General features: G+C 42.0%; 1 protein-coding gene across 2 annotated transcripts in view; it reads right to left on the bottom strand.

The window, feature by feature from the left end:
• ARIH2 (ariadne RBR E3 ubiquitin protein ligase 2) overlaps positions 1–14,093 on the bottom strand; it is a 32,649-nt gene that overhangs the window by 12,728 nt on the left and 5,828 nt on the right. For both annotated transcript variants that reach the window (XM_065642775.1, XM_065642776.1), the window contains 2 exons: positions 2,236–2,303; positions 448–511 (listed from right to left, as the gene is read on the bottom strand). In XM_065642775.1, the coding sequence (XP_065498847.1) occupies positions 448–511; positions 2,236–2,303 (132 nt within the window). The remainder of the gene's footprint in view (positions 1–447; positions 512–2,235; positions 2,304–14,093) is intronic.

The following is a 14,093-nucleotide window of genomic DNA, read 5'->3' as shown; positions in this document are numbered from 1 at the left end:
GCAGTGCAGCAAACAGTCGTCTCAGGAAAAGAAAAAATTTTTAAAAAATCTCTGTTCCAGGCACAGATAAGCTCTGTTCACTCTGTGCAGCCAGAGTTTCCCTTGAGTGTCTTTTACAGAGAGCAGAATTGGAAGAAGTAGCCAAGCCCATGCACTCTCCTCCCTCCATCGTGTACCATCACTCACACTAAAAGAGCTTAATTTTCTTAAGGCAAATAGTTCTTGAACACTACCTGCAAGACAATAGCAAAGCTGGTATTTAAATGTGAGACACCTCTTGAGTGCATTCTCATTTAAAAAGTAAGCGCAGCACTAAGTTAGGGTGTTGGACTTGAGTTTGCAGAGGGTTAATACGGGACAGATGATGCCATCAGTAATGCAATCCTCTGACGAGGTGGGTTGGAGGTGTCTGCCAAGGGAACGGACCAAAATAGTGAGCATACTTACATGTTTGGATGAGGTGGGCTGAACTCGTGCTTCTACTAGCAATTGGGCAGCATTAGACTTGTGCCTGAAAAGGCAATTGAAGAATGATCACATTGATTTCTGAAGACATTTTGCTTTGTTAAATTGATCCTTCTCACCTGATTAAATAACAGGCTCTGCACAAACGGTAGGGTAGGTTTCAACAAGGAAAGTGGAAATGCATCGTGTGTGAGGCTTCTTCACATAATGAGCTGAACTCTCATCAACAAAACTTTGAGAGCTTCTTCAAAATCAGAAACAGAAACAATACTTCTCCCAGTAATGGAGTAACATTTCTCTCATGCTCCTCGATGAGTATCTTTCTACAACTCTCTCCCTCCCCCACAAACATTATTTTTGAAGCTGAGATTTTCTATCCACACTCCTAGAGCAGTCCTAAGCCACTTCCCATTATAATACACTCCAGTGAGGCTCCTGTCTGCCTCCTATCCCTTTGTAAAAATAAAAATAAAAATGAAGCTATCCTGGTTAGGTCTCACTTTGACTCCAGTCTATTATCTAGTTAAGTATTTATTCTGTGACAGATTATCACCCCTTAGGCATACAAAGCTTTAGAATTAAATGTGTTTTGCTGTTTGCGATTTCCATTCCAGAATGTTTATATCTCAATGAATTCAGAAATAGTGGTATCACTGTTGTGCCCATGCTGTAAATCCTTCCTCCCCACTAGCACTTTTGTAGTTGTATGAGGGAGCTTTCATTTGGCAATGTCACTTCATACCAAGACAGAAGTTTGAGGGCCAAATCAACTGGAGAGCAACTTGCAAAGTTGTAGCTTTAGAAGTAAACCCTTCCCCAAACTTTCTCTTGTTTAAATCTCATTAGCTAACCTGCAGAATTGCCCTGAGATGCTATGTAGGAATCTCACCTTCCCCAGAGAAAAGCTTTCACAGGATGCATGATAACCAAAGATGCTGCAACAATATCCATACATGAGATGCATTTCCCATACGTGCTCTGGATGAAGTTGCTGGCTACAGGGCCAAAACTGGCACAGCGGAATGAGTCAGGCTGGTATGTTCTCTATTTTCAGACAATGTTCAGTTCTGAGCCAGTATTAACTGGAGAGGTTGCCAGACAGCAGTGCCTCCTGACACACTTCCCGTATATGTTTGGGCAGAGTCTGAACTCTCTTTCTGAAATCAGCTGGAGGACTCCGTTACGGTGACACTGACCAAGCAACAAAGGGGCTGCACTTCCCAGTTCTCTCTCACCATCTTCCCCTGCTCTCCAAACGTTAGTCAGCTTGGAAAAAAGCATCACGTATGTTCAGAAGAGAAAAAACTTCAATGTGAATGTACCACTGGGGTAACTGCAGATTGTACCAAGGCACCCACTGTGAATGAAACCCACTGTGAATGTATCAGCAGAAGTTCAGTGCTCCTTTATGATTTAGGGCTCATTTGTTCAAAATAGAAGATATGTTATCTATATATTGGGTAAAATAAATAAATACAGATGCAGCACTGTCAATCTGTTATCTCAAAGTTTAAGCTAAATGCATCTACAGTGTTCCCAGCATGACAATAATTACTCAGACTGAAAGACATTTGCCAGCGATACTCTCTCCCTGTTTACAAATGTCTTACAGACAATGCAGCCTCAACAAAACAGTGTTTTTCCCCTGCTCCCTGGAATGGACTGTGTGGCCTGCTTTCAGGTTCAAAGACGCTTGTTAAAAAGACACCTATGGACCACGCTGAGAATTCTTGCAAAGCACGGAGCACAGGAAAGACTATTTACACTTACCTTTCCAAAATCTCTGAGATTTGCCAGTGGAAACTAACTAATACTAGTTTTGCGACAGCATGTGATACCTAGGTGGGGGGAAAAAAAAAAAAGTCAAGTTAGGGATATTTTGAAGCCACAACTCTGCTTAGGAGTATGATCTTCTTCCAAGACTAATAAGTTGTACAAACTCAGTACAATATCCCAGTGATACTCAATTCCCATTACACTACCAGACACAAGGTTCACAGTCAGTGCATCTGCAATATATATGAAGCATGGTTGTACCCCAACTATCTCACATACTTAGTCATAACAACTCGGAGAAGAAGGAATGAAGAATTCACTGCGTTAGTTTCACTGCTCATGGAAGCCCCACATCCAGTTCTGTGATGGCCATCTGAGAGGCCCAGACCAAACGGGATCAGGGTCCTTGATAAATGTGCAAAGTTGGCACCACGGGGCAGACAGATCCCACTTACTGAGCAGGAGAAGCAGTAACAAGCTGCAAGGCAGGCATGTTGTAACAGCAAAGGGTGCGGGGGGAAAAAAACCAAAACATTTTCCCAAGTCTTCACTGTTGAGAAGAAAGTTACACGCTAACCTGGAATAGGAAGATGGAAAGCTACCGTGACAGGGAGCAGAGCTGCTTGCATTACATGGACTCCTGGCAAGCACCAGCGCAGCCCGTGCTAGCCTGAGCACTCTCTAGAATACTGCAACATGACATTTAAAGTCATGTTACAAGGATACAAGCAAACAAGTCCTCCTTTGCTTCTGCCTATTAGTTTATTTCCAAAGAAACCAGACTGGTCTGCTGCCACAAAAAGGCTTGTACCTGCCAAGACCACAGGTGTCTGCTGGACCTTCACCCTGCCTCTCGACCCCTTCATGCCTTTATCAGGCTCACGGAGTTCAAACAAAGTAGGTCGCCTGCAAATAAGACACTCCTTCCGGGGGGGGATTTGGAAGACTCCCGACCCCCTTCCTCACTCCTCCCTGTGCTAGGAAGCACCTGGGCAAGCCCAGTGCTTTGCACATTCTGCATTTAGACACGCTCTGATGTTAAGGGCTCTACCTCCCACACTGCAAGACTCTCTCTCCACTACACATATAGAAAACACAGCTCCTTCTGTCCGAGCCTCAGGAAGAACTCCCTTTTTTCCCTAGACAAGCCGTCAGTCCCAATCACCAGCTGAAAAGCCATAAGCCTTCTTGAATCCTGCTACAAGTGAATCACAGGATCCGATGTACTAGTAAACCAGATACACAGCCTGAAAGGAAAAACAAGCGATGGTCACTCCTGTAAACCAGCCAGGCTCTGCACACCTCAGGGCAGAAAATCCATGACTCATCTAAATCTGCCCCAGTGAAGAGGTGCAGTTTCGCAACACAACACAACTGACCTATTCCTGCCACACGATCCTGCCCCGCTCCTGCACAGGCATTTCTCAGCGCTGGACGGCTGGTTCAGCGAGTTAAACCCACGTAGCACCAACACACGATGCAGCCGGCGTTTCTCATTTGTTCTTATCCACCTCCACTTTCCGATTTTCCCACTTTGCTGGCCACTAAAAAAAATCCCAGCAATAATAGGAATTTTAAACGTTCAAATAATCCTTTTTTCTAGAAGAATCAAAGCATCAGCTCGTGCTGTGTTAAGATCTGGTATGTCACCTCCCTCAAATCACCGGTGATGAAATGCCACCGCTGGTCCCGCATGGGTTGTTTTCTTAAGCCTCCAGCCTGGCAGACCCAGGCAGACACCTCTGACTTGCTCATACAAGGAAGATATCCACACTTTGCCTTTGTAAAACAAACAAGCACCAGGAATGTGGTCCCTACAAGACTGGCTTCCTGCAAATGCAAACCGCATGCTAATGAATCATTCTCTAACAGCAATGAGATTATTTCTCGGTAGTAGTGAGGAAGAACTACCATCCTGACAAAAAACAAACCAACCACCAGATTTAAATGGGAAGTTCATCTGCAACATACAAAAAGTAGTATTTTTCAGTTGGATTTTCAGAGCCTGAGGTGCAGCATCATGACCCCATGAACTCCATGAAGTTACTTGTTCCCAGAGAAGGAACCAAGTACATTCAAGAATGAAGATGTATAGAAAGAGAAATACAAATACTGGCATATACGTTTCTGAAACCTAACCCTGACAGAACCAAATGCTTTTGAGTCAAATTGGCAGGCAAAATGTGGAATTAATGCTCCAGAAAGATGCCAGATTAAGACATCTAGAAGAATAACAAAGCTTCTGTTACCATTCCTATTTTGCTCCAACTGCAAGCACTGATGGGATCATGTGTAGTGCTAACTTTATTACTTTCATCATAAAAGCTCCCAAGAATAAAACATTTTCAATTCATAAAGCCAGGTTCATGACATGAGTCCACCTTCAGAAAAGCCCTGAAGCAGAAAAGTTTTTGATACTACCTGACTGGAGGGCATGCGATCTTGCAAAAAAGAAGTCCCAGAGTCAGCCAGTTGCAGCAACATACCCAGAGTCTGCTTGGCATGGAAGTGCTAATTCTTACACGTTAAAGATAAATAACTTTCAGACTGTAAGAAAGAGGGATGAGAGAGGAGCAGGTAAATTATGAGGCTGGGGCCGTGCCTGCTGAGGGGAGCCTCATCACATTACAATCTACATCTTGCTCACCAGCAGCAAGGCAAATGTGAACAACATCAGGGTCAACACTGCTGGAGAGATTCAAGAAAACAAGCATGAGAAGGAAAACAAGTGTTTAACAAAAGCCTGCTTCTATTGATTAGCAGCGCTCCCCGGACTCTTCAGTGATTGTGCATTCACAATGAGTGAATGATTGTACCAAGTCAGCCAGTTCTTCCACAGTAACACCCCAGAATAATTGAAGTATTCCTTTGTAAGCAGGAGCCAAAACATGCTGATCACAGAAAAATACCCATGGCAATCAGAAGTTGGGTCCATACGTACATAATTTATTACCTTACAGTACTGGAGAAGCGAAGTACAGAAGCTGATACTGCTGAACTGTTCAGCCAGGAGACATCAATGCCCACGCTGTACACAGCCACTGCAGCTTAGGAAACAAACCTTGGTTTCTGTTCGGGCACACTGTCCGATACAGCATTTCCTGCACAGCCCGAAGTTTCACACAATGAAAGATCTCAAACTTACAAAATATTTCAGGAAGAGCTACAATTCAGTCCCCTGTCAGTCACTGGGTGCCAGAAGAATCTCAGGTTATTCAGGAGTAATAATGCTTTGTCTCAGACACAAAACAAATAAAAAAACAAGCCTGGAATGAATTGTCAGCTTTGCTTAAACTTTCCTATTCTCTTTTCAGAGTACTAAGACCGCCAAAAGATGGTGAGATAGCTCATTCGGTGTCTTGCAGGTCATTGCAGTAAAATACTTCTACAGACCAAAGTGCAGAAGGGAATGTATATTCTAGATGTTGCACTTCTATTTCAGTTTTTGTCTGCAACTGATGAATTGTCCCAATGCTTCTACACAGCCTGACTTCTTCAGAGCTCTTCTACCTGTGATTAAATTTATTAAAGCTTAGAAGATGAAAGCTGAAAGCAGCAGTCATACTAAAAACTTTCTTTCCCTCACTCTCATTTCCCCATTTTCTCACCATCAGTTTAAAACTTTAAGATCAAAGATCAGTTCAGTCCAAATCTGAACCTGGAAAACTTCTGACTGAAGACCAGGCTTCTTTCTTCACAATGGGGTGGCAAAGCTGAAGAGACAGGAGATCTCATCCAATCTGCAATTTCCAGCTTCACCTCAAAACAGGAATTCAGTCACAGAAGCCTCTTCCAAACCTCCAGCAGCTTATTTTTGACTTCCCACTGATGGAAGGTTGCTGGTTGCCAGAAAAGGCCACCAAACACTGAGGTTCATCGCCGCACCGCACAAGAGGCGCAGTGTCTGTGCAGACAGGAAAGGTGCCAAGAGGCAGCTGCTCTGCACAAGGTAAAGACACTACAGGAGTTGTAAAAAAAAGTCTGAAAAATGTACATAGTGCTGGACAAAGATTCTGAAAGTAGAACAAAGTAGTAAGGCCATCACATTAAATGCACATCTATTCATTTTCTGAAAGAGAGCATAGTATTTCTTTTTTTCTTTTTATTTCTACCTCCATTTATCTCCTGGGTTCTTTACTTTCCAAGACAAGCAAAATTCTCACACTTTTGAAGTGTGAGAGTCTGGCACTCCCCAGGACAAAACAATACCAAAAGAATTTGCAAAGCAGCTCTGCAGGTACCTTGCTGGGTTTGGAGAGCTCTAAGACAACTACGGCTCAACTTGCTTCCCTAGATAAGCTGTTTGAAGAGCTGAAGTTTCACCTCTTCTCTACAGGAGAAGATCTTTTCAACCATGCCACTTTGACAGTCGCTAATTCAGACAGAAATGTTTCCAAAAGCTAAAAAACCACTGTCTTTTGTAGAGCTTACATTCTACAGAAATTGCTCATGTATATTTATGTCACATACATATCTCATGAATTCATTTCGCTTTTCTCCAAGGCATGGCCTATTTTTTGAAGGTGTGTTTCCATCCTTGCTTTTGCAGAGAGAGGGTATCTGGAATTTAAAACAAGAATCACCATATGATTCTCAGAGAGATTCAATTCAGAATGAGTTGGAGATATTATGATCTGGCTGGAGCTGACATCCGTGGCTTCGCTGACAATTCCTGTTAAATCGGGGTTGCACTGAAATATCTGGCTGAGATGAACACAAACCTGGCATAAAGAAATACAGCTCCCTTTTCTTCTGCTTATCCCAATCAAAGGTTTTCATACAAATAGATTTAAGCAAATAGGATTAATATTGAGAAGCCTTTCTTTTAATCCCGACTAGTTTTTTGTTAGTTCTACAAGGCAAGTAAGAACTTGGGAAGATATTTGTGTGTTGCACCAAAACTTCTAAAAACACACTCTTAAATTCTTTACAACAGTAAAAACACAGAGCAAGACCCTCTGAAATTGTTGCTGCTGTTGAGAAATGACAGGCAAAATAGAAGACTGAATTGCATTTGCAGTAGAGAACAGAAAGTACAATTTCTTCCTGAGGTGTTACTATCAAATAATTTTGCTGAAGAAAAAAATACCTTCAGACATGCTTTACTTAAGGATACTGAGGTAAAGGAAGTGACCCACAAATGGAAAATATACTATTTTACACTAATTTCTCATATGCAAAGTAGATCTGACTCCCTCCAAACCCCACTGGAAAAACTACCTGACTGCTCTGTTTTTACTGCAGGATTTCTCAGAAAACTGCAGAAATATCAAGAATTAAGAAGAAACAAAAGGGCAATCAAAAAGCTTTTTTTGGACCACATTTTCTTCTTTGGTTTGATCTACCCCTTTTTTAAGCAGAATTCCAACATGCAGTCCTAGTAGAAAACTCACGAGGCTGCAGGGGCTTGAGCTGTGATTAACATCACCTGCCATAAACACCCCCAGTGTGCAAAGTCTTGTGGCAAAGTCCTCTGCACCTGTTACCGGTTTCTGAGCATTAAAAGGCTGTTTTCAAAACTGAACTCAAACTAATTTCACTTATCAGAAAGAAAAAAAAAAAAGACACAGCTGCAAAAAAATCAGACAGCCTGCTTTTTTTTTACTGGATTCAGCCAAGCTTAAAAAAAATGTGAGAAAAAGTCTTCCATCTTTAGGTTTCCCTCACAGCATCGCTTACAATTTGGCTGACGTTTCAGGCACTCTCCTGATTACAGAGTTCAGGCTGCACCGGGAAAAAAAGCCACAATTTAGAGTCTGTAGCTGCAGTCTCGATACCATGGAAAGGTTTTGACAAAGAGCACTACATGAGCTCTGCTTCATCACAGGGTTTTAATCTGCACCCCGTCACTCACCCTCCGGCACGCAGAGACCTGGTGTCAGTCTACAAGATTAGAAGCATATTTAGGAGACAGAGCACAGTTTGGGAATGACAAATACTGCTGGTGTAATACACAAGGTTTGTGAAGCCATCGGTGCACAGCCTAGTTGGCCACACGCTGAAAAAAGGGGATCTCGGGTTAAATTCTAACTCCTTCTTTGCACTTACATGTTGCTTTAATCCATCTGCTCTCCTACACAGGAGAGCAACAATTTCAGCTGCAGCTGCCAACAAACAGGATCAGTAGGACTCAGCTAGGAAATCTCAACATACGTATTTCTCAAGCTGTTAGGCTATTCCTCTTGAGGAGATTCAGAAATAAATTAAAAATAAAAAAACCAGACTTAAGAAAGATAGTATGCCAGAAGGCATTATTACAAAATAGCTATGAGATTCCTTCTTTGAAAGATTTAGAGCGAAAGAAACGCAGCAAGAAAGCTGTAAGACAGCACATGGATAGGAGATTGACAGGAGACTCCCCAGCTGGACTCAGTGGAGTTTTTCTTTCCAACGTGGCGCAGGGTCTGAGAGCCTCAACGCCCCGTGCGTGCTGCAACGCGTTCCCTGCGCGCTGCCGCAGCCCCCGCAACACGCCCCAGTGACAAAACACGGGAGATGGGGACAATTCCTTCTGGTGGACAGAAAGGAGGATGTGGAGGATGCACATGGAGGTGATAACCTGGATCCACATAATGGTGAGCGGTGGCTGAGGACACGCAGCAGCGCACACATGCAGAGCAGGGCACTCTGGTGACTCTGCAGCGAGTAATCCCCAGTCAGCTCCAAACATCACAGTCCTCGACTCAACAATCCCAGCTTCGAAGAGCATTTTTCTTTTGTTATCAAAAGATGAAGAGGAGGGACATCTGCTTTGTAAAACCGTGTTCCATGGTACAGAACAGCTCATCTCTGCCGTGCCGTCCTCAACAGGCTCAGCACACAAACTTGGCACCGCACTTGCTTCATGCTGCTCCTGCAATCCCGCTGTCCAGCTGTAAGCTTGCAACATGGAACACTTACTGGAAGACTGTTTCGGCATTTTTAACGACTTGTGTCTTGCCTCTACCTCCCACCAAGTTCATACCCATCAACAGCTGTGAACACATTTTTTTTGCTTGTTGCAGGGTCATACTGGCTGTAAGATATACTTAAGGCGTGAATCACAAAGAAATGTGTGGGCTATAATCACCCTCCACATTTACGGCTCATTTTTCCAACCAAGTTGAGAACTTTGGCAGTTCTAGGCACTAAGGAAAAAAACCTGATTTCTCTCCTCAAATGACTTTATGAAGTTGTCACAAGGTTGCAAGGTCCAGGCCCTCCAGCCAGCTCTCTTATCTTGCTAACCAGAAGTCTACAAAAACTTATGACACTTGAAAAAAAAAAAAAAGAGCCAAAATAAAGCACACGCTGAAGACATTTACAGAGATATTCATGTCCTCTTGATGTTTAACACACTACTAAACCTAGCAGGCAACAACACAGCTTTCATATAGCAGAACTTCCCAGATCTTTCTGTTTGAGAACAAAAAGTAGGTAGAGGACAAAGGTGCATCCCAAACTTGTGTGCTCCTAAGGCTAACAGCTTCAGACTGGATGCCCCACATAATGTTGGCTTGATATTAAAACACGGAACATGATACAGATATAAACCTGCATTCCTGACTAATCTAGGGTTTACAGGTACTTCGCAATAGTGTGTTATCACACCAAACAGTACCATGGCGGTTCTGTGGAGAAGTCAAATTTGCCTATCAGGGTCTACCATTTCTAATAAACGATATTTAAGTATTTATTAACTGCTTATTAACGTATTCTAAAATTTACCAGTGTTGGTTCTTATGGACATTAACTGTGAACACAAAGTTCTGAAACCCTGTTCTTAGGCACAAGCATTTTAATATTTCAAAGGGCTTTAATACCTTTCCTGTACTTGAGGTACTTCGGTTCAGCCAGTCTTTTACATCTGCCATTTTATGTTGCATATAAGTTCCATGAAGTCATTATGGCATCGAAAAGGACGACTACGCAACACAGCAGGTTTGTCCCGATAAGCACCCCATACCACACGCGTGGCTGCGGTTTGCACAGCAGCACGAGGGGGGACACACGCCGGCATCTTGACATCTGGCTCTGGACAGACTTTTTGCGATGGCATCGAACAGGCATCTTGTGAGCGCCGGCTCCTTCGGGCAGAGCCACTTGCAGGGGCTGCCAATCTCCACGCACATGACTCCGGATCTGCTGGAGATGGTATTTGCAAAGGATCGCTGCCAGCGTTCACCGAGCAGCTCCACAAACTGACTGGCCTGTGTCAGCGCAATTTGAGTGCACGCAACAGTTTCAGAGGGCTGTGTTTTTATGAGCAAATAACTAATTTGGTTGTACTAAAAGACAAGACACCAGTAAGGTGAGCAAGAATATATGAAAAACTGGTTTATCTCTGAAAGATCAGCCGTGATAACATGGATTAATAGATTCAGTCCTATGTCACAACATCAAATACTTTTTGCATCTACCAAGTTTTATTCTTTGCAGGGTAGGACTAAGACAACACACCGCAAGCTGTTATTTCAAGGAGCAAGGGAAGTAAGTTTTAGCTGTCTGGTAAATATTAGGAGATTACTCACATTAGCAAACTAAAAATTACAAGTTCTTGGGTTTTGCAATTCCTTTGGTTTTAGTGGAAAGACTACATCGGTATAAATTGCCTGTAAAACATGACGACTATCTTTCCTTGTTACCTTCTAGGTGCAGAAATAGCCTCCTCAGGACTGACAATCAGCTTCTAAAAAGACCTAAAGTAAAGGTGTTAAGATCAAGGTTTAGATCACCAGTCTAAAGAATTTGGTAAAAACTAAAAAGATCCACCTCATCACTGAGGCAGAGAAACTACTGCCAGTTACTTGGAACATCGCAGATATTCCAGGCTTGTACGGAGACCCTCAGCAGAGCCAGGAAGTGTCATTCACAAACAAAACTAAAATGACATCATCATACACTTACTTGCCCGCCAGTGACAGGGTCAACGTTGTTTGTACAACTGTCGAGTATCGTACTGTTTGCGTGCATGTGCTGATGCTGCCACTCCAGGACTTGCAATCACTCAATGATGATTTGACAGAGTTACCTTGAAAATAAACTTATCACTATACAATTTTAACTCATTGTTTTTGAAAGATATTGGATTTTATAATTATATCTACTTCTTAAAAAGAACTGTTGTAAATTCCTTTGCTGGTCTGCAGGTAATACTTGCCATTCTGCTTTCAAGAGTCTTGTCCTTAACAAGTGTTGACTGTTGGTCAAGTGACCTTTTGAGGAATTAAAAGTGATCTGCTTAAATTCACAGGCCTTTTGGTCAGAGAATCACAGTTTTGGATAATGTTAGTTTGAGATTTTCTTCTGGCATGTTTCAACAGAGACAGCCTATCCTAATTTTAGTCAGGGTATGAACTGGACCCTCCACAAACAGATCTCCAGATTAAGAGCACTAACAAAGGAGCAAATATTTCCTCCTCTTCTTCTTGGAAAGCAAGGATCTACTGACAGTTCTTACTAAAACCAAAATGAGGAGAAACTTTCCAAGTACCACTTACGAAGTCCCTGTATCTTCTGTATGGTTCTGGGATAACCACGACTGCACTTGCAGACCTGCCACACAGCACAGCTGGTTGTACCTACTGACACCTTGTTTGTACTCATTTTTCTATTCAGAATCCTCCACCTGATAAACAGCAAGTCAGAAGAATTCAAGGTAGAAGTTTCCTATGACAGGAAGAGACGCAAGGGCATACATCTACCTACATGCTGGGTTTACGCTTTTGTCAAACTTAAGTTTTTAACTGATTTTCGTCTATACCTGGAGTAGACAAACAAGTGCTCTGTTGAAGAATCTGTCTCTTCTGATGTTGTATTCAAACTTTTAAACGTATCTGGGGTGCTCACACCTGACCTGAAGTTAGCCAGCCAACACGACGTTTTTTCAGGCGTCTGTTCAGCTTCAGGAGCGAGAACAATGTCAGCTGTAACTCAGGAGGAATGAGAAAAGGCACCAAAAGGGTTTCCAAGGAAGATCACTCTTTACCTCAACACTTGTAAGAAAACTGGAATTCAACAATCAGCCTGAAATAGCTGAACAAAACAGTTTAAAAAACAAACATTGAGAGTTAATGAGCAGAGCAGATGAAATACTAGTTATTTAGACTGGTATCAGCTAAGAACAGTACAGATTGCAAGTATGAGGACTTAAAGCTCTGAATACCTGTTTCAGTTTTTAAAAGCATGTAGACAATATGTCACGGAGGAAAAAACCCACACTCAATATACATCCCCCCAATTTAACCTTCAGAAAGTGAATCACCTAATGACAATACACAGTGGAAGAAGATTCAAATGTGGCTCTGAGCCCACTTACTGCATTAATTTTTTTCTTTGCTTTAGGGAATTGTATTAGTATATTCACTTCTAACAGCAAATTGCTCAGGCACCATGTCAGGCATTGCCTTCATTACACCTCCTAAAGACAGTCTTTAATTTACCTTCATCTTTCCCCGTCAGGGGAAACCACTCTGCCTTAAATATAACCTAATGCTGAAAAACACAAGCAAAAGCAGATGGAATCAACAAAATGAACTAGTGTGCTCCAAAAGAACAATCACCATTATCCAAAAAAACCCAAGACATTACAAAAGGTAGCCTTCAAAAGAAAAAAGCAAAAACCCACCAACAACTTTCTAGAGCTCAAGCAAATTAGAGGAAAAAAGTTAACACGGTTCTTACAAAAGTCCGTCCCTGTTTATTCACATCCATTAAGTCAATGGAAAATAATGACAACAAATAGTTCAACATGTTCTATTCAATTTCCTTCTTCTCTATGCTTATTAATTCAATGCAAATTCTTTCCACTCCAGTTTGTCTCAGAAAACTAAGAAAATGACAAGTTTCCTTGGGGGAAGAGAGGGGAAGGAAGAAACAGGGTTGCTGAAGTATCGTAAGTAGGGGTGCCAGGAAACAAAAAGCACATGCTCCTGACAGACAATGAATTTCCAAGAAAAGTGCAATTCTTGCATCACCATTGCTAGTGAATAGAGAGTTAATGTGGTACTTCAAGAGCTAAAGACTTCACATGTGGCTTACAAGATCACAGTTTTTCACATTTCTACCCAAATTTATTTTTAACTTCTCATGCACAAACCAAAATGTGTAGCACTTCATTTAAAAGCAAATATGCAGGCATATTCTTGATATACAAGGAATCTAAAATGTTCTCTCTTTGGGTCGTATTTGGGGCCAGATTCATGCTAGTGGGTTGATATTATCTGGTCAACTACAATATCTGCTCAATGAGACCTTCAGAATTCTTGGAAAATTTATTTTAACTTTCAAAGCCTGATTTTAAAGACTAAATAAAGTATTGCTTTCCTTAATTTAATTCAAGAGAACAATATGGCAGGGGTCACCTTTTTGAAGGCAAACAGTAAGGAGCAGAAAAGCCATTCCAAATCTTTACTTAATCACTAAGAACCAAGAGCAACTGGCAGCTGGATCAAAAGTGCTGACCAACTATTCTCACTTATTCTTTCCTTTTGCCTCCCTTCTTAGACCCTGTCGGGAACACGGGGTGTTCAGAGCTTGAACTGCACATTTTGAAGTCGTCACAGACACGAGTCTAACAGTCAAGAAAGAGTAAAACTTCATTTTCTGAGGTGTTGCATGCTGGGAACAAGCACAATAGACAGCAAAATCAGCTAGAGATAAAGCAAAAAGTGTGGGTGCACTTTAGACCCTGTTGTTCATAGGCTTTGCAGTCCTCAGGCTTTAAGGTTACACTATTTCTATAAGACACTCTGATGTGCAGGTAAGGATCCCTCTCACCCTCTCATTTTTTTAAATTATGTTTGATTCAGACCAAATGAATAGGAATCAAACCCCATCTAACTGGGCTTTTATAAGCTGTGGTCACCAGTCCT

The sequence above is a fragment of the Caloenas nicobarica genome, chromosome 11, assembly GCF_036013445.1.
Source record: "Caloenas nicobarica isolate bCalNic1 chromosome 11, bCalNic1.hap1, whole genome shotgun sequence".
Taxonomy (NCBI): domain Eukaryota; kingdom Metazoa; phylum Chordata; class Aves; order Columbiformes; family Columbidae; genus Caloenas; species Caloenas nicobarica.
This window is presented reverse-complemented; position numbering and strand designations above follow the sequence as displayed.